Source organism: Orbicella faveolata, unplaced genomic scaffold (assembly GCF_042242905.1).
Source record: "Orbicella faveolata isolate gen_17 unplaced genomic scaffold, um_ofav_v1 contig_35, whole genome shotgun sequence".
Lineage (NCBI taxonomy): Eukaryota > Metazoa > Cnidaria > Anthozoa > Scleractinia > Merulinidae > Orbicella > Orbicella faveolata.
The window spans coordinates 29,940,001-29,960,425 of record NW_028301564.1 but is presented as its reverse complement, the minus strand read 5'-3'; the positions used below and the strand labels follow the sequence as shown (position 1 = coordinate 29,960,425).

The 20,425-nt window shown below is 38.3% G+C and overlaps 3 protein-coding genes across 3 annotated transcripts in view; 1 reads left to right on the top strand and 2 right to left on the bottom strand.

Annotated features, from left to right (window-relative positions):
* Window positions 1–418: 418 nt before the first annotated feature.
* Window positions 419–2,294, bottom strand: LOC110050487 (visual pigment-like receptor peropsin). Its single transcript, XM_020756411.2, has one exon. The coding sequence runs from the start codon at window positions 1,894–1,896 to the stop codon at window positions 997–999; it is 900 nt and encodes a 299-aa protein (XP_020612070.1). The 5' UTR covers window positions 1,897–2,294; the 3' UTR covers window positions 419–996.
* A 9,026-nt stretch (window positions 2,295–11,320) lies between these two features.
* Window positions 11,321–17,898, top strand: LOC110050488 (spermatogenesis-associated protein 4-like). The gene is made up of 8 exons (XM_020756412.2): window positions 11,321–11,684; window positions 12,823–12,952; window positions 13,922–14,040; window positions 14,728–14,821; window positions 15,254–15,322; window positions 15,547–15,607; window positions 16,721–16,831; window positions 17,370–17,898. Exons 1-8 carry the CDS (start codon window positions 11,608–11,610, stop codon window positions 17,492–17,494), a joined length of 786 nt encoding a protein of 261 aa, XP_020612071.1. The 5' UTR covers window positions 11,321–11,607; the 3' UTR covers window positions 17,495–17,898.
* A 1,391-nt stretch (window positions 17,899–19,289) lies between these two features.
* The window catches only part of LOC110043062 (arf-GAP with Rho-GAP domain, ANK repeat and PH domain-containing protein 1-like), a 33,137-nt gene continuing 32,001 nt past the window's right edge, over window positions 19,290–20,425 (bottom strand). The window contains exon 45 of the mRNA XM_089272466.1: window positions 19,290–20,425. This exon is cut by the window's right edge and continues 494 nt beyond it. The gene's annotated coding sequence lies outside the window, so the exon portion shown is untranslated.

The window sequence follows — 20,425 nt, the reverse complement described above, 5'->3', positions numbered from 1 at the left end:
TATGTAGTTTATTTCTGGGAAAATACTAGTTTCTATCAGGACACGCGACTTCCTGGAAACGTTCGCTGCTTTACCACTTGGCAGCTGTAACTTTTCGGGTCAACTTCTCAGTCCAAATTATGAATGTTTACACAAACAAAATATACAAGAAAAGATTTACAGGCGTCAGCAGTATCGACTCGGACACGAAGCCAATGACAAGCATTGCGATGTGTTTATTTTGTGGAAAATTGTTGAGGTATAAAAGTATTAAGTCAAGTGTAGACATTCAAATAATGGCGCCAAAAATCTATGTTGCGGTGACGGTGTTTCGTCGACTTTTCTTGCGATGATGCGGTGTTCGTCAATTTTTTTTCGCGGTGTTGCGGTGCTGAGAGCCCCCCTATGTCCCCCTTAGTAAATTAAAACTTCACAAACATTAGTTTATGGACTTTTAATGTCTCAATGTCTTTCTTTTACAAATTAAGTAAAGCAATGACTTGTTAACAAGCTATTCAAAAATTATAAAGAAGAAATAATTAAAACTAGTTTTAACGTACAATAACATTATTGATGATCGTATCCATGCATTTAAAAAGAAAAACAAGTTCTTATTTTTGTCAGGTCACAAAACAGAATTACTATATCATCTCAGGCAATAGCCGGGTTATGTAACATGGGAAATATCGTCCATTATAAATGACACACTGACTATCCTTGTCTATAGGAAATTAATTTGAAGAGCACTGAAATATATACATAACACAACATTTTAACGCAATTGAATTAACGTTCTTGACCCGCATAATATATTTCTGACCACTTAATTATTTTTACTAATTTATAATTTTTTTTCTTCCCTGAAACAGAGGAATATAGATGCAACTCTGTTGCAACTAAACCGTGGAAAAACCACTCAATTATATGACCATTTAACACACAAGGACAGCTAGAAACCAAGTCTCGTGTCCAAATAGCCAATTCGTTTGGCACGGTTCAATATTGCGTTCCAATAATTTAACAATTCTGAACGTACGAAATGACAGGGCTCATTCTGTCTGCATCCCGTCTCCATTTTATGTACCACAGTGGGATAAGCGTCGTGGTTACGATTGGAACAAAAGCGCAAACAACTCCGACGATGTTCGGGACCTGGGATGAATACGTGAAAAAACTCTCGATCACGTACGGGGACCACGTGATCAAAAACATGCTGATGGCGAGTTGCAGGCGGCAATGTGCTTTGTCCTCCTCGGTCTCTTCCGCCTCTCCGTTCTCCATCTTGGCTAGCTTGGCCTTTGCGCTTGAGTTTTTGTCCTCGGACTCACTTCCGAAGAAGTTGTAAATCAGGAGAGAGACAGGAATCAGAAAAATACACGATGTAATGAGTGTGAAACTCAACCCGGAAGGCGGCCAGTCCACCTCACAGAAGGCCTTTCTGCTAATAAACACGTACTTGCTCCACAGAAGAGAGAGCGAGTACGAAAGAGTGGTGTGCGCTATGATGTAACCCAGTGGAATGGAACGAGGAGCATTTCCCGGTACCTTCTGTGGATCGGTCATTCGGAAGTACTGTTCGGTGGTGATTGTGACGAGCGTTGAAATCGACACGATGATGTAGATTACATTTGTCAGTCCATAACTTCTGCACCAGTGCTCCTCGAAGTACCATCTTCCACTCGTACTGACGGAGATTAAAAGTGGCAAATCTTTGATCGAGACCAAAACATCTACGGCCGCCAAATTCGCCACGATTAGCGCTGTGCAGGAACTGCGAAGACTTCTCTTGCGGTAAATGTAGTAGCAAACGAAAATATTTATCCCAATAGTCATAAGGCAGTAGATTGCGATCACGGAGGCCACGGGTGAATAAGATGTGATTTCCATGCTAAATCCTATATCACTACCGTGAGCCATTTTCGTAGGAGGCAGACTGCTCAGGTGATCCTAGACAGAGATTATCTTCGGTAGCAAAAGCTGTTTTTTCCAGCGATCCACGGAAATACAATGATCAGTTTTCTTCCTTCGCGATGCGCACTTCTTTCTCGTAAGTAATCTCCAAATGTTTGTGGCTGTTTTCCCAGTGAAATCAAAATTCACGGTCCGATTAAATCATTTAGGAAAAGAGACGGCTCCCTAGAATATCTCAGGAAATCTTCTTTCGTATCCGAAATCCAACACTTCGGCTCCGTGAAAATGGCTGTAACTAAAGAAATAAATAGCTCTTTTGAATTAATTTTCCCCTAACAAAGAGCCTTTTTGACAGCGAGATTACAAAAGACTTTTTTATCACCGAGTAACCTGTTACTAGAGGTAGAAATAATGTTAAATTTATGATCAAATCTTTCTCTATAGTCCACCTGTTACGGCGCTATAAAAACTACCTTTTGATTGGCTGGCAGGTGGTTTACTTTCTCTTCCGTGTTGTGATTGGCTAAAAATGCAGGGATTTTATGCTTCGCGGGAAAACATCATATTTGCTTGGTACATCCGTTGCTGTGGAATTATGAATAGTTCCGTGTTTTGAAAATTGGACCTGATGATGGCAAAATTAGACAGTCTATTTTTGTAGTCCTGAATAAATACCGCTTTTTTTATTTTGCCTGCTAACCCTTTTAGCGGCTCGTCTTTTGAAAGGCCTTTCTTTGAGTGAAATGATGATATGTAGCGCCTTTTTGTGTATTCACGCTTGATTGAACAGCTCACAACTGAGCAACGACGAAACAATGGCAAGAACAATAAACAAACTGACGAAACATGTGTGAGCCATAGCAAAGCACGTGTTCTGTCTTCATAATGAGCTCACCATAATTCATAAGCTGAGACTTTAAAATCTTTTGTCTGCGATCTCCGCTCGCGCTGCGCTAAATAATAGAAGCTAAAAGACTGTGAAACTATCTCTCAACGTGGCTCCAACGTTGCTAAAGAAAGCATTGCGCGCAGAAAATATGAAATTGCATTTTAGTTCAACACGTGTATATGCACAGGATTTTAAGTTGTTCGTTCCAAGTCAGTAATCCCAGCTGAAAGTACTGTTTGAGAGCGGAAATGTCACGGTGGCAGGTTTTAAAACTCTTGTAGATTAGCAGGTAGATTGCTGGTGGTTGATATGTTATTTAACAGGTCTAATGGTTTTATCGCAACTTTTAAAATGGAAGGACGTGCTTGAAAAATAATTTACCAATTTCGGACAATTTATGAGTAGTAAAATTGTCTAAATTATATAACACGCAATGGCTTTAGTCGAAAGGTGTGTTGAATATGTCAATAACTTCGAGCGGTAGTTTAATCTTTTAACCCAAATTGTGTAGTGTCTAGCCTTTTTTTCTCAGCATCGTAAGCGGGTAAATGGCGCGTGATTGAATTGACTGCTAGTTGAAAAATATAGTATAGTATAGAATCAGATAGAATCTATACCCGCGCGCAGGGATCGTGGGTTCAAAATCTGCCGCTGGTTTATATCATGTAAAAGAATTGCTACTTTGATAAGTAAAAAAGCATTGTATTGGGCTTCAAATCCAGCACATCGCGACAGAACTCACGGTCAGTGGGGAAAGTGCTCAAGTTCTTTAATCGTGATCGAAGAGCGTTCGGAGAACGGGCTGGTTGTTAACATGGTTAAATTCTTTTGTTTAAACTGTGAAGCAGTCTCTTTTCTTTAAAGAACTTGCAGTTCATCAGTTATGGTAGGGAAGACGTGAAACGAGAGTATAGTAATTCTCTTCATGAGTCCATCGCGGTCTTTTCGTCGAATTTTTTTAGGGCAAATTTGCGACATTTGTTCGTATAAGGAGCGCGCGTTAATATAGCGCAATTTATTCCTTGGTGTTCGAATTTAAAGGCTCTTTGTTTATGATCCGCTTGTGGAGGACATTTGCAGTCAAAGATTTGCAATTCAAACACCACTTTGTTTGCAGACTCCCGTGGGTAGGGGGACACATATCCAATCCTCACCCCCATACCCCTAATCACCCTGCAGCTAATATTGGTGAGTAAATTATGCATAATATCGTAAAACTCTTAGAAAGGAAAAACAAATCACAGCGATAAAAGAAATGAACCGATATGATGAACACTGCTGGACACTTTGTATACCTGGATCAGTAACGTATACATTGTGGAAACTGATTTAGAGTTGTCGTTTCTAGCAACCCCCTGAATTACTGGTTATTGGTTGTGGGTAGAACGATAAGAAACCCTGTCCCTAAGGCGCTGTTTATAAGGAGGCAAGGTAACCCTAGTGCCCGGGGAAGGGGGGTACTCCCTTATATGGGCTATATAGGTATGTGCGGCCCCAAAAGGTAAGGATTTGGTCATAAATAGGGTATCGATTTTGGCCATTTTGGTCTTCAATAGGTTATGGCTTTAGCACTCTAGTAATGGCCAAAAACTAGGGTAACCCTAGCTGAGCACTAAGGTTACCTTAACGCCAGGATAACCCTACCTGGCTTGGAAACGCTCTGTTAGGGACAACTCGCCTACAAGGGACAACTCTCCTAACCCGCAACAACTTTATTTGGGCTCCAAAAATCAAAATATCACAATGATAAAGACACTGGCAACACAAACCAATTTTGACTTAGAAAGATCGTAGTAGATTCACTTTTTTTAGTTTTGCTTTGGATAGAAAAAGTTTTGAATCGCGGCTTTTTGCGACGGAATGTTCGCAATAATGTCAGTTTGTTGCTACTGTCCCTAAAATATTCAATTGCAGAATTGTTTATAGTTTTGCCATCAAATTTATCCCAAACAAAGACGGAGCTTAGAAATTGAAATGATTTCAACGGAAATGACAAATCGGCCCGTAAATAAAGTGAAAACAGATTTTAGCAATAAAATTATTATCGGTTGTGTGTGCTAGGCTTAGTGTACACTAGCGACATTAAAGACGTTATTTGTATAGTGTGATCGTGCGGGTGAGGGTAGTTTTGAAACGAACTGTTGTTGGTGACTAGTCACCAACAACAATTTTTTTTTTCAAAACTACCCTCACCCGGACGATCACTATACGAACTACTGATACTCCTGGGTTCAAACCATTTACTATGTTAAAGAAGTTATGTCGTTATGTCGTTATGTCGTTGTGTTTGCAGTGTGAACATCCTGACATACAGGGTGTTTTTATAAAACAAAACGACGAACTTACCCACCCCACCCTGGAAAATTTGAGTAAGCAGCGCGCCTGCGATATGACAACCTTGCCGATAAGAGCCATGGGTAATATGGTAATATCAGGAGGGAGAGGTGAACACGTCAGATTTGGCTGACCCTATGATCATGGCCATTATGACGTCACGGCGAAAGAAGCGCGCAAATGCACAAAATTTTCGAAAATGGCGTCGTCGCCTCTCGCTGATACAACTTTTTGAGGCAGATTTCTCCTATCATTCCAGCTTCAAATGGTATTGTATTTGGATCTCAAGGAGTGATTATCATTTTTCTTTCTTTAGAGTTCTTATAAGATTAAATTTGGAAATACAGTTAACAATAAAGATTAGCGAAAAAACTGAGCAACGACGTTTCGGTGTCATCCTGGCACCATTTTCAAGTTAAAAAATATTTGTGCGAAAAGTAAACTAATTTATACCAATGGTAGAGGTGCGAAATTGAATAAATTAAGATTAAGATAGCTGTTCAATGTTCATGTTCATTCCAATGAGGTGTCAAACACTGGTAATGAGTTCAGTGTCTGTTCAAAGCCTAAACAAATACTTTTGCGCGAATGGAGTCTGACTGTGTGTTAAGGCTCGGTTTCTTCTTGCGAATCCACAACATTTCGTGGATCAAGCAATCGAACTTTCCCTGACATTTCTTTAGGATCTTAAAGTTGTTAGTCAGGTCACCAACTGTATCAACTCGGTGTTCATTTTGAAGGTGTTTTCCGATGGCGGTAAATCGGTGTTCCTCAATGCGCTTGTAAAGATGACGGCTAGTGTAACCGACGTATTCTGCATCACACAGATCACATATATAGTTATAAACAACGCACTGTTGATTGATCAAAGGTGGTTTTGGCTCTTGTACTTTGAGATCATCGCCAATTTTACGGCTTCTGAACACCGGCTGTAGTTTGTGATCAAGTTTATTACTCAAGTCTGAGAGATGTTTCTTTACTATGTCCGCTGATTTCTGGTCTTTAAAAGGCAGGACTATGCGGTAGATATTCTCTGTTGGAGGCGTCGATCTTGTGTCTGGTGACATCACTGAATTAACGAAACGGGTGATGGTGGAGTTCACAAGAGAATCTGAGTACTTGAGGTTAGAAAAGATCAGTTTAAGGCGTTCGCATTCTGTTGAGAATAGTTCCCATGTTGAGGACAAGCGGTAAGCACGGTTTAACATGGTTTTAACTAAAGATCTTTTATAGCGGTTGTCGACATGACTTTGGTGGTGTAAGAGGAGACCAGTGTTTGTGGGTTTACGGTAAACACTTGTTACCAGCTTGCAGCCCTTCTTACATATTTCAATGCCGACAAATGGTAGCTTACCGTTAGATGCGATCTCCATGGTGAAGGATATGGATGGATGACAGTTGTTCAAATCTGACATCCTAGTATCTTATGATGTCTCTTCGCTATTTACGAACGTCCCACTACAAGAAACCATCGAGATCCTTGCTGATAGAGCTTTTGTTGACAACTGGTTCAACAAAACACACCATCTAAACATCAGCAAAGCTGATCTAATTGAACTGTTGTCAGTAGCAACAAAGGACCAGCTATTTCAATTTAACGGTCAACTCTACCAACAAATTGATGGAGTAGCGATGGGCTCTCCCTTGGGTCCCCTAATGGCCAATACTTTTCTTTGTTCTATCGAGGAAAAGCTACAAAACGAGAACAAGTTGCCAGACTTCTACAGACGCTACGTGGATGATACACTAGCCACAATGAAAGACATACCAACCGCAGAAGCCTTTCTGAAGACTTTGAACAACTGTCATCCATCCATATCCTTCACCATGGAGATCGCATCTAACGGTAAGCTACCATTTGTCGGCATTGAAATATGTAAGAAGGGCTGCAAGCTGGTAACAAGTGTTTACCGTAAACCCACAAACACTGGTCTCCTCTTACACCACCAAAGTCATGTCGACAACCGCTATAAAAGATCTTTAGTTAAAACCATGTTAAACCGTGCTTACCGCTTGTCCTCAACATGGGAACTATTCTCAACAGAATGCGAACGCCTTAAACTGATCTTTTCTAACCTCAAGTACTCAGATTCTCTTGTGAACTCCACCATCACCCGTTTCGTTAATTCAGTGATGTCACCAGACACAAGATCGACGCCTCCAACAGAGAATATCTACCGCATAGTCCTGCCTTTTAAAGACCAGAAATCAGCGGACATAGTAAAGAAACATCTCTCAGACTTGAGTAATAAACTTGATCACAAACTACAGCCGGTGTTCAGAAGCCGTAAAATTGGCGATGATCTCAAAGTACAAGAGCCAAAACCACCTTTGATCAATCAACAGTGCGTTGTTTATAACTATATATGTGATCTGTGTGATGCAGAATACGTCGGTTACACTAGCCGTCATCTTTACAAGCGCATTGAGGAACACCGATTTACCGCCATCGGAAAACACCTTCAAAATGAACACCGAGTTGATACAGTTGGTGACCTGACTAACAACTTTAAGATCCTAAAGAAATGTCAGGGAAAGTTCGATTGCTTGATCCACGAAATGTTGTGGATTCGCAAGAAGAAACCGAGCCTTAACACACAGTCAGACTCCATTCGCGCAAAAGTATTTGTTTAGGCTTTGAACAGACACTGAACTCATTACCAGTGTTTGACACCTCATTGGAATGAACATGAACATTGAACAGCTATCTTAATCTTAATTTATTCAATTTCGCACCTCTACCATTGGTATAAATTAGTTTACTTTTCGCACAAATATTTTTTAACTTGAAAATGGTGCCAGGATGACACCGAAACGTCGTTGCTCAGTTTTTTCGCTAATCTTTATTGTTAACTTTCTTTAGAGGTAAGTAGATTTTAATTATAACCGAAAAATCTTGCAGAAAGTGTATTTAAAGTGTTACAGTCATCGCTCTCCGTTGGAAATATGTGGGGCAAAATTTTGACTATTCGCCCTGTAAAATTGCCCTTTTTACGTGATCGGTAACGTAAAGAAACGTGTAACTTGGTCACAGGATAGCTTATATGTATAGGAAAACATTGTATCTGAAGATGATTTTGAAGAATTAGCAGTAAAAATGATCAGTCCATTTGAGTATGAAATATCTGCGATCTCGTGCTCGGAGTGTTCTCTCACAAAACTGAAACCTTTTCACATATTCTGCAATGGGCCTAGCAAACAGAAATATTATCCACAATGAAGGAAATAAGAACTTTCACGAACAAGAACTTAAGCTTAATTATTTAAATAAGACAAAGCCTGCCTACTGCACAACGGTGGTTAAAATGCAGACAGAGGATAACATGCAGACTGCAGACTTTTTAAGAATATTGTATTCCCATTTCCTTTATATAGAGCTTGTGCTCTGTTTACTCTGAAATATACAGCACAGGTTAGCCGGTATATGGTTAGCTCGATCTCTTTATAAATGAAAATGGGAATATCATATTCCTAAAAAGCCTGCAGTCTACATTTTACCCATGGTTTGCAGTCTAGTGTTGTAAGACTTTTCTCTTCTTCATAGGCCACTTTCGTGCTGCTTTGACCACAGGCTGGTAGTTCGGAGTATATTCAATTTCCCATAGGGAGCCTCTGCAGAGGAGAGAGTACAAGGCCCCATTTATATGGTCTCGGGTACTGAAGGCAACCCTATCAGACCCTTCTGAGGCAACTTTATCAAGTGTTTAATATATTACATGAAGTGGTCCTTCCAGGATTACTTAAGCCTTTTTTTATACTCCAGTGCTCAGTTATCCTTCTTCCTTTGGCTTCCTTTCAGTCATTTGATCACTGTGGGGTTTTGTGAGTTAATTTTTATATCCTCATACCATGAGTTGCCCCAGGTAGGCCAGTCATAGTATTTTGACGAAAAAAGGTTATCATGCCTACCAGGATTACCTTGGTTATGTTGCTAAAGGTGGCTTGTGTTTCACTTTCTCAACAAAACAGTGAAAGTTAGCTTGTTTAGGGTCACTGGGGCGAGGGCTTTCTTGGTTACCTAAGATCAAATAAGGGGTCTCACTGTCGGCTGCAATTATGTATGCTTATTTCGCAAAACTTGAGTACCAAACTCAGTCACCTTGAGTTCCTGCTGCTGAATCTTATTATGTTTACAAAATTGGCACTGTTGATCAGCAATTTAGGTATTTGAAGTCTGATTTATTTTAATTCCTAAACAATATTGTAAATTTTCTTTAAGTAAGGATCCAAAAATGCTTTATGCAGAGTGATTGTTGTAGTTTGTTTGACATGTTTCAGAAAATTTTATTTTTCTTTTTTGTGCAGGTGAGGGTGCTGAAAAAAATTCTTTATGTGAAAATCTGAAGACCTCAGTTCAATACATTGATACTGGAAATGAGCTATTTAATGTTTTATAAATTATGATATTAGCTCCATGTACATTACTGCATTGTATCTGCTTGGACGGGACTTAAAAGGTGGATGGGGGTTGGATCATTTAATTGTGAGAATTGCATTTTTTAATGGTAAATACATACTTGAGTTCGTGGTGCTGGATCTCATTAGGAAATTTGTCTTTTAGTTTACATTTTCTGTTGAAAAGAGTTAGGGGCGATATGAACACCAAAGAGGGAAGGGAGGTCATATAAACATTTACTGTAATTTTTGACTGGTGAATATCATGAGGAGTCTTATTAGTTTGATCTTTTTAAACTTTAAGTTGCCATCCTCCACTACCTTTGCAAGACCATTCAAGCAGGTCCCATTTCTGGCAGTACATGCAACCACCATGGAAAGCTATCTATTTATTGCCAATGTACTGTCAATTAAACATTTAAAACCCAATCCTGTGTGTTATTTGCTGGAAATGTCACTTATCATTTTCTTGAAGCCAAAAATAAACTCATCAATGCAAAAAGCAACAGGGGGAACCTGGGATGGAAGGAGCTGGGGAGAAATCAGGCTTGACGTTCATGTTTACAAGTACAACCTCTCTGTGACACTCTTCTCGAGAATATTTCTTTGTAGTTCAGTTTAAGCTTAGTGTAAAATAATTGTTGGAGCTGTCTTTGTTCACATAAGATTTATGATGGAAATTAAAAGCATAAAGTATAAAGAAAAGAATTGATTATCATTTCAAACTTAGAGGTAGTAAAGCTATTACAGTTTGTCAAGACGGATACTATTAGAAAACAAGGGGTTTGGTTATAATAAGAGATCACCTGATATTGATCTTTCTAGCTTTGTCATAACCTTCTACTGAACTCTTTGTTTTGGCAAAAAGTCATTTTGGCTTAACAAGTTGCTCCTTGTTAAGTTAACTCTTATTGCTAATGACTTAGCATAGGAAGTATCCCGGTTCATATATCCTTTCCTCTTTAATTCACTTGCTGCTTGGAACCAGATTCTGTATTTTTTAGGTCTTTCTATATGACATCCTACGCAGTTGTCTTTTACAGTCTATACAGTCTATACTGAGAAATGAAAAATAAATAGAACCCAAAGCACCAGTTTAGGATACCTCTCTTGTCAGAAGTTCAGAAGAAGAAACAGCTTTGCACTGCATGCGGACGCCCGAGGAAAGAGATCATGCTCCGATCTCATATTTCACGAATATTTTGACATGAAATGAAGCACCTTTCTGGGAAGAGGTCTGGTCCGTGTTATTCTGAATATCATCCGTTTCATCTAGGTCTCCTGTAGAGTGATTTTATATCATTTTACCATCTAAAATATCAACACGTCTGCTCGGAGCTGGTTGGCCTCGCAGAAGAAAATGTTATCTTTGACGGTTTTGTGGATAATTTAGCGCAGAAAAGTAATTCCTTGGTACATTATTTACTTTCCAACTCAGCATATGACTTGATAGTTCAAATGCCTTTGCAAGGGAGCATTTTCTCATATTTCGAGGGTTTCGAGTATCGATCAGCAAGTCCTCCACGCTATCGTCTACAAAATAATGGGTTTAAATCCACTGATCATTTTTATGCACATGTTAAATGATTCGTTTTCATCACTATTCGAACGTTTTAAACCATATCAAGATCATGTTTTAGTGTTCGTGTTGTTCATTTTTGGGTTCTCCAGATATCGCCCAAGTAACGGGTGCAAAGCTCCACTTTTCAATCCCGTTTTTAATTGAGCGATCTCAAAATTTTGCATGTTTTTGTGCCTTCTGACTTCTAGTTTTTGAACACCAAAGTATTTATGGACACAATTTTAACAGGTTATCTTATTCCTGTGATCTGTTTATCGCTTTCTTTCAAATTCTTTGAGTAATCATCGGATGAAAAACTTGTCTGGTGTCATTCTTTAGCGGCCATTGAAACTTCACGGGCCGGCTCACGAGTGACGTCATAATGGCCAAGATCATCGGGCGCGCAATCGCATGGCAACGCAAGCGAAGTTGACCTCTCCCTCCTGGGTAATATTATTCCCTTGGAAACGTAAACCTTTCCTGTGGTTCATTCAGAGATAGTAGAATTTTGCAAGTTTACGAACATTGACACTCAGAAATGAGTGGTTTACCTAGGGAAATATTGAAATGGATACAAAGCCTGGATCTGTCTCATCCCGTTAGAAACACCAGAAGGTAAAATTCAAGTTGTTTTGGCTAAAAGCAAGACGCCGTAAACAGCCTTCGTTCTGTCCTATTTCAGTAGCTATTGGTATAAACTTTACTTGTATTTACTGGGTCTACATGGCCGCATACTCCGTGTCAGGCAGTCAAAAAATTTTCGTTTTACGTCGTGTTACCATTACAGCTATTGAAAACTAACCGTAAACAGGGGACCATTCGCTGGCTAACCTTTGTGCTTTTCAGGCTAGCCAGAGTATTATTCAACAGTGTATTCAATGCTAACCAGACATGGAGTATTTTGAACGAAAGCCTAGTTTACACTTGTGACATAACGACATACGCATAACGATATACACATTGTGAACATGCTGGCATAATCAACATAACAGCTAAACAACATGAACATGACGACTTAAGGATAAGACGGATCTTTTCCTTATGTAGTTATGTCTATGTCGTCATGATGTTATGTTTCTGTTAAAACAAGTGTGAACAACACTGTCATAAAAACATAACAAACAATCAATCAAAGCGGAACAAGAATTGCCAAACCAGTCAGAGACCAGTGCTGTTTTCAAAATGGTGCAACTAGCAAAAATTAACTGGTGCAGCTCTTGAGATCAAGAAGGTTAATCCAGTTTACCTGAAATAATATTCCAGATCACCCAAACTAAGCCCTCTGACAAGGCTGTGGTATTGGCTGTGTGTTCTCCTATTATCTTGTTAAAAGATCAGATGCACCCACCCTTTTCTTCTAGCATTTTTTCCCTTTGTTTTCTTGGACGGCCACATTTTCTCATCCTCCACTTCACCTAACCATATGTCTTTATATTGTTGTTCACATTACCCACATAAGCAATAATATTTATTTCAGTGTAATTATGTCCTTATGTTACTAGTGTGAATCATGCTGAAGTGTGATACTCTATGTCCAGTTAGCCTGAATGGCACTCTGGTTAACTTGAGTGTTGTCCCAGTTGGTCTGTTTGCAATCAATTTTCAATAATTGTATTTGTAGCACAATAAATACATAGTTGTAATTTTAGGAAAATTTTCTGACTGCTGAACACAGAGTACTTTAAAAACACTGTCAGGCTTAGTGCTAGATGTGTAGACACAAAAATTAATGCTTTGTCTTTTTCGTTATAAGGGATTTTTCAAATGGATATTTGGTGGCAGAGATTTTCTCTTGGTATTATCCACAAGAAATTGAAATGCACTCCTATGACAATGGAACTTCATTGCCAAGCAGACAAGGGAACTGGTCTCAGCTACAAAGGGTAATATTTATTATGCTTAAATCTAAAAAAGGGCACTGTAAATTTTACAGAAGGTACTCTATTGAGGGTTACAGTAAAGAACTGCACCTGGCAAATTGACCTGCTGTGAGGCTGATTTTGCTTCCCTGGTTTGACCATCAGGGGTGGCGAATGGTAAATGCAAGACTTTACAAGCCGGCAAGACAAGCGTTTTTCTTTGCAAGCCCGAGACATTTTGACTTTTTGGATTGCGAGACCGAGACTTCAAAGTGTTTTGAGTGCGAGCGCAAGACATTTAGACTCTTAAAATTCAAGCCCCAGATTTAGTTGAGAGGTAGAATGAGCTTGCACAGCCTTAAGCCAGCTTCTTGGAACTGACTGGAACTGGAAATTCATTTATGACACACTACGTGATGATATCCTAAAGAAAAGTAACTGTTTTTCTGTCACCAAAATGGACAATGTGGCAGGTTTTGTAGCTTTTTGTGGAATTAAGACAGTTAGGAGAAGTTAGGATTAATTTTTTCTCGGAAAATTTGTAAGTTGCTTCATTGAAATTCCATATCAAGTGAAGAGAAGATGTCATTTATAAAAACAGATAAAGGAATGAATTGGGACTTCGAGACCCTTAGCCTTACAAAAAATCGTGACTCTGAGACAGCTTCATAGAAAAATCGAGACTACGAGACACACATAACCACTAAAAACCGAGACTGCAAGACCCATGAAATTAGACCAAAATTTTATGAGACCCAGATCTTTTGAAGGACCATTCGCCACCCCTACCATCTGGAAGAAATTTTTCTTGTGAAGAAGTTCACTTCAACAAGTTTTGCCCACCTGCTGAAAAGTGAAATGAACCCCCTGCTCTATCTTCAATATACTACTGAAAAATCTATTTTCTATTTCAGGATTTTTATGGTCTTGTTAAAGTAACGAACATCTCCATTGATTTTCTGACAGTAACTCTTGATGTAATTTTATTATTAGTTTTTTCAGCGGCATGAATTTGACATTCCCAAAGAAGTGATAGAAGGAACTATTCACTGCAAGCCCAATGCAGCAGCTCTGTTAATGGAAAAGATATATTTTCTTTTGACAAATAGGAAGTAAGTACATGTATTAACTTAATTATTTAGCTTTTCTGACAAGGAAAAGAAGATATAGTGTGGTGATTGAGATTCTGGAGTATATTGCACTTGAGTGTTACCATCCAGGAGAACACCTTAGTGATGGTAAAGTAACATCATCAGCCAATGCATTTTTTAGCGTCGGTAGTTTGATGGCCAATGCGTTGGCCAACGTACTGGCTGCCATGTTGATGGGATCGGATTCTTTACCTTTTATGATTACACTGATCACCTTTGGAATAGCCTTTGGAATAACTGAGAAATGCTTCACAAGAGTGCAGTACACATTTTTCCTGCTTCTCTCGAGTTAAAGCACATTAAGTAGAAGTTTGGGATACAGGAAAATTATTATGTGGAAGCACATTCAAGCAGTCTGTAAGTTTGTCTGCAGCTATTCTCAGCCGTCAAACTTTCCCGAAATTGTATTGATCAACAGAAAAGTGAAAAAGATATTTCTTTCTGAAAATACTGCAAGGAAAAGATAGGAAATTCACTTGTTAAACTAAGAGTTATCAAAACCTTTTTTTTTGGCACGCAAGTCAATTGACACATAAATAGACCTTGCACAATCTTGCTAATATTTTCAAATGGCTTTTGTAAAATTAAATGTGGGAAATGTACATACTGGCTTTTTGGTTAAAGTTTACTCTTTCGTCATGAATATAGAATCAAGAGTTCACCAGCAGAAGAAGAGTATAACTTTACAGATAGTAACTACCAAGAACAACTTCCAGCTCATGCAAGGTCAACAGCTTCAATGGTAAATAACTTGCTGGTTAATTGTCCCCAAAGAGAATGCAATGATTGATGTAAAACAGTTGTCTGAGCTAGTACAGTTATCTATACCCAGACCTAGCTGACTGAGATGGTTAGAATTTATCTGGTTTCGATGCTAGTATCAAGCTCTTATGACTCCCACGCCACCACATGCAAAGCAACAAAACGACTCCACAAGAATCAGATTTTTCAAAAGTGAACATTTTTTCAGTTGAATGTTTCTTATGAAAGATCCAAGCAGGACTTGACACTCAGATATGTTCAATTATCAATTATTGTTATGCAAAAACAAAAATAGGTCATGTTAATATTTCCTGTTTTGTGGAAACATACTTGTAGTAATTGTCAAGCTAAGTTAAATCATAAATAAAAGCAATCTTAATTCCTTGATTATAACATCTACAATTTTTTTTAGGCCATCAAAAACAATATTGCAAATACTGAGTTGTCAACAGATCCTGATCGTATTCTTTGTCGACAAAAGGTGAGAACAACATAATTCTCTGCTCCACACTAGTTAAAGATGAAAGTTATTGCAGACTCCTAAATTATATACCTTGTCTGTATGATAATAATGATCAGTTGACTCCAAAAGATGTGTAATCCCTCACCTAATTTAACCCTTCATTTGATCAATGTTGAACTTATTCTTGCAAAATATATCATTTAGTAGAATCTGGGATTCTAACAACGCTGTTTGTTTTTCAGGCTCAAGCTATCATAAATGTCCATTTAGAGCATAGAAGACAGGAACGAGTCGAAGACCCACGTGAGTAGAAGAAATGCTATATACCTACAGCTTTTTATGAATTCAAATCAACCTTTTAACCTTGAATGATACATACAGTGCCTCTAGAAAGCAGTTATCTGGAAATGTCTATTTGAGCAATGGACAGAAAATCAAGCAAACTTCCTTGGATCAGAAATCATCTAAGCTAACTTAAAACCAGATCAGCATGGACTTGATAATAATAATAATGATAATGATAATGATAATGATAATGATAATGATAATTAAATAAATAGTAATAAAGTTTTTTGGACACATTTAGAAAACTCAATGCACTTACATTACATATATATGAGAAAATGTTTTTCTTTTGTCAAGTAAATGCAGTCACTTATTTTTATTGGAAAAATTATATAGACTGTCCCAGTATGCATCCACTGTCTCTACAAATTGGATTAATAACCCTCACATTCACAAGGTGGAAATTTTCTTAATACACTAATGGTATCCTGGTTAGAATGAAAGGTATCATTTATTTAATTTGTAACATAATGAAGTTACAAGCACCGGTATATTTAGGTGAATATTTCCAAATTTTGTGAAGCTTAATATAGGTTTACCCTGTGAGCAGAGTAATGTGGGATTTCTTTCTGCAGCTGTTTTAATGACTGCTTGTAACATAATGTTTCTGTATTGTAGAATTTCCAGAAAATATCCATTACTACCCCCCCCCCCTTCTCCCAAAGAAGGTTTTGGAATTTCTCGGGGGGGTGGGGGGTCTGTAAGGCCAAAAAATTTGAAGAAATGCATGAAGTTTAATTGGAATTTCCAGAGGGACTGGGTCTTAGAAAAATCCCTTCTGTGGGGGAGGTATCGATGTTTTTTGGAACTACATGAACACATTGGCAATAAGCGTTTACAAAAAAATGTCTTTTACTTTAAATAGAGTTTAATTAAGCTTTTCATGCTGCAAACAAGGAATGTCTTGTGCCTATTCAAATAATAATCAGCTTTTCTATGTGAAGAAAAAGAAATCAAAACAAAAAACCACTGTCCTTGTGATTGCCAAATTCCAGTGTCAAGTAGAGCTAGTGGCAGAGAGTGGGTCTGTGGTGTATGTATTAAGTAATTTGTTGTTTGTTTAAACTGCAGATCGTTTTGGTATTCGACCAACTCTTGGTCAGTTATGTCCCAGGAAAGTTCCTCCACCAAACTACAATGAACCTTTACAAAGACATCAAAGAGATACAGCAGGGCAAAATGGTTAGTACTTAGATGTGTTAGATTACAAGACCTGACAGGTCTGTGATGAATGTAAGTAGTTGCTAGTTTACATGATCACTTTCAATCAATCAAGATACAATGACCCATTCAAAAGAACTTTGTTTTGAACTACATGTAAGTCAGTCCCTATGCTCTGTAGCTCGTTTTTACCTGAAACAAGAAAATATGAAAAGTATTGCTATGGTCAAACTTAGGCAAACTAAATATGAGGGGAAGGAAATATGAGGGGAGGTGTAGAAATGAACCAAAGCTTGCAACAAATGGCCAAGAAATCATTTTCTAAGGTTACCAGTTGTTTAGCCCCCAAGTCGATTAGCCCCTAGCCGGTTAGCCTTAACCAGAAGTCGATAAGCCCTCATATTGATGCTTAAAGAATGCACACTGTGTTTTCAACTTCTGGTTGGGGCCTAAACAGTTAGGGGCTAATCAACTTGGGGGCTAAACAACCAATTACCTTTTTAAGAGTTGAGAGTTAGGAGATCTGATGCAAATCTAACAAACCATATTTATCTTTTAGATAAAGGCACTGAAAATAGCCAACCAGCTAAATACACAGAAATACAAGTGAACCAGCTCACAGACACCAGTGAAGGTTTCCTTCCTCCGATCCACAGTGCTGGAATGTACTCAGTTGTGCATTGATGAAAACATTGATTACACTCTGGCCATTGTAAATTAAAGATATTTATATGATAGAGGTTAATGTTGCTTCAAAACGCTAGAAAGAATCATGTTTGTGACTGCATTGAATCAGTATACAAGCAGTGGAACTGAGAATTAGATTCAAACTGGACAGTTTTATACAATTAACATTCATAGCTTTCAGGTGTCATAAATACTGTTCAGCATTTCTGTTGTATATACCTCTATATAGTGATGTGTTTCTGCCTCTGTTCAAGATTAGATGAAATGAAGTGATTAGATTATGTGAAGTGTTACCAGTTTACCTTGTGTGCTTTTACCATAATGTCCATGAAACAAAGTTACTGGAAAGCAATTGTTTTCCTTTTTCATATTGTCTTGTGATTAAAAGTTGAACAATGCTACGTGGCGAATCAAACTCACTGAATCTTCAATAGTAACATAATTAGCGTTATAATAAATTGACTCTAAATAATAATTTTGCTATTTTACTATTAGTCAAGAGCAGTTTTCATTGGTTTTATATCAACTACGCTACACGACTGGCTTAAAAAACTCGCGCCACTTTTTCATCCAATCAGAAGTGAAACCAAAACCAATCGTGACTTTTTCGCACGCGTTTTCCCGCGCTTTGCGTCAGCTACATGTAATTCCTTCAAGTTTTGTTTGGTTCACTTTATTGTCCGTGCCCTTCGTGATTGTATTGGCTGGAGTGATTTAATACTCTGCTTGTGGTTTCACGACACTCACTTGAAAACAGCTCAGTGTCATTTAACAAGGATTGTTTTGCAACACGAATATTTGAATCTCAGAATCCGTGGACGTGATAGCTCGACTGCTCTCATTTTCTTCCGGCGCTTTTCGACTCCTTTTCGGCAGGCCACACGTTTTCTTAATCCTTTCTTCTTGAGCAGCCCTCAAACAAATAAATTTGGCACCCAGATTTTTTGTTCAATTCTGTAGTAAACCTTTTGGTGGTGGTGGTGGTGAGTAGCTATAAGGAAGAAACTTGTCTTTAAAGTTTCAAACAGCATGTTAGACTTCGTAACTTCTTTTGCTGAAAATTTGGCCCAGTCAAGATTATTTTTTTCTGTATGCAATATTGGGGTACATCAAATACCGGGAGCAAGGGAAACCGAACGTCGGTGAAAACCACCTGGGGAAATCTCGTCGAAGAAAAGTCTCCTGGAGAGCAAAGAAAGGGACCGTTCAGTGAGCCCAAAGAAAATTGTTACGAGCAGCTGTGTGTTAGATGATCGTCAATAAATGGATATGGCGTTCTCCATTGTTGAAACGAAGGATCTGGGAAAATGACAGTGCAATGTTTGGTTTAGTATAGAAGCCCTTTTTGGTTTCATTCGAGGGCCAAGGAATTCCATGGTTGGCATGTCATTTTGATCAAGTAGTCCAGTTTTCGGTTAATGTCGTGTTTATTTCTGCGCCGTAGACATGCATTGCAGTAGGATATCAGATGTCACCGACTGAACTTCACTGGGTCTGTACAGCTGTACAGCACCGAGCCGGGCCGCGGCTATTTGATATCTTGATGGTACAAAACCAGGTCAAGGGAGAACGTGTCGAATTCCTTTCCTTACCCACTGCACAGGAACATTGATTAAGTTACTTGCGCTTGCTTTGCCGGTTAGTTCCCGGGTCTCTGGTTATGCATGCGTCAACTATAGTTCTCAGGTTGAGGGGAGCTGCCTGATCATAGAGTCCCGCACTCCCCCGAAGTACAACGGAGTTTAGGAACAAGACAGCTATATTTCGCTTGCTTTGTGAGAAATGTTTCCAGTCAGTTGGAACATCAATTTTATTAAAAATGCAAAGGAAATACATTAAAAGTATGTCATTGCGAGGATCAGAATCCTTTTCCCATTAAACTCTCTTACGTATTCTAGGATTTGTACGAGAATAACCAAAAAGTCTGTATCTTCAGGTATTAAAAAAAGAACATTATTTAAGCTATTCTTACCAGAGATTACGAAAATAAAGTTTTGTAAATAAGTAAAAAATTTGTTTCCAAAACTATACTATGTTAGCCAACAAAGCACAAACTGTTGATTCAGCGCAACTTTACTGTAATAGTTTTATCATAGCATGTTGTCTTACTGATTGTCCTAGATTTTACTTTGATGGGCCTGATTTATGATTTCAAGTCATTTTACAACACGCAGAATTATATTCTGATCAATAAAAACAGACAAATTCTGCACGGCAGAATAATACCGAGAATTTTTTTTCACCATAACAAGTAACGAACTCAAAACTTAACTTTTGTTCTAACGCACAAAAATTTTCTTTTAACTATTTTGGCGGCGTACAAATAAGTGAAATTTTACGCTCAGAAACCTTTTTTTTTTTGCATTTTAAAACCAATTCTCATCTTAATGTTTCGTCCCTTCGATTTAAAATTCAAAATGTTGTGACATGACTTCAAATTATATGACACGGCCCCATTTTGATGACAATAAAACTTTTAATACCATCTCCTACAATATTAGATTATTACAGAAAACATTTCGAATTCTTAGTCTATATGGAAAATAAAACTCTTTTAAATGCAATTCACGAAGAGTCACCAAGGGTAAAATGCGATCATTTGGTCGGTTCGCTCAAGCAAGATATTCGCTTTAGTTTGTCATCCTTGTTTATGTGGAGAAAAGATTGAAAGCATGACATTTCATGCGGAATGTGTAGGTGTAACATACGGTGCCAAGAGGCAATTTTTTTAAAGAGAAGGAAAACAGTACAGTGAATTCCCGATTTCTCGAACCCTTTATTTTTTTAACCTCCAGATAACTCGAACCAAAAGTCGTTTCTCTCAACTCAGTAGAACACTGCAATTTCACTTCCGATTCTCGAACTACCCGGTGTTTCAAACCAATTTTCGTTTCCCTTGGAGGATCGAAAGACCGGAATTCCTTGACA

Bases quoted from the DNA above. Each gene is read 5' to 3' on its own strand.
- LOC110050487 (XM_020756411.2), bottom strand. From the start codon at position 1,896: ATGGCTCACGGTAGTGATATAGGATTTAGCATGGAAATCACATCTTAT.
- LOC110050488 (XM_020756412.2), top strand. From the start codon at position 11,608: ATGAGTGGTTTACCTAGGGAAATATTGAAATGGATACAAAGCCTGGAT. The intron at 14,041-14,727 runs GTAAGTACATGT...TCATGAATATAG, and splicing joins TTTCTTTTGACAAATAGGAA to AATCAAGAGTTCACCAGCAG. The intron at 14,822-15,253 runs GTAAATAACTTG...AATTTTTTTTAG, and splicing joins CAAGGTCAACAGCTTCAATG to GCCATCAAAAACAATATTGC.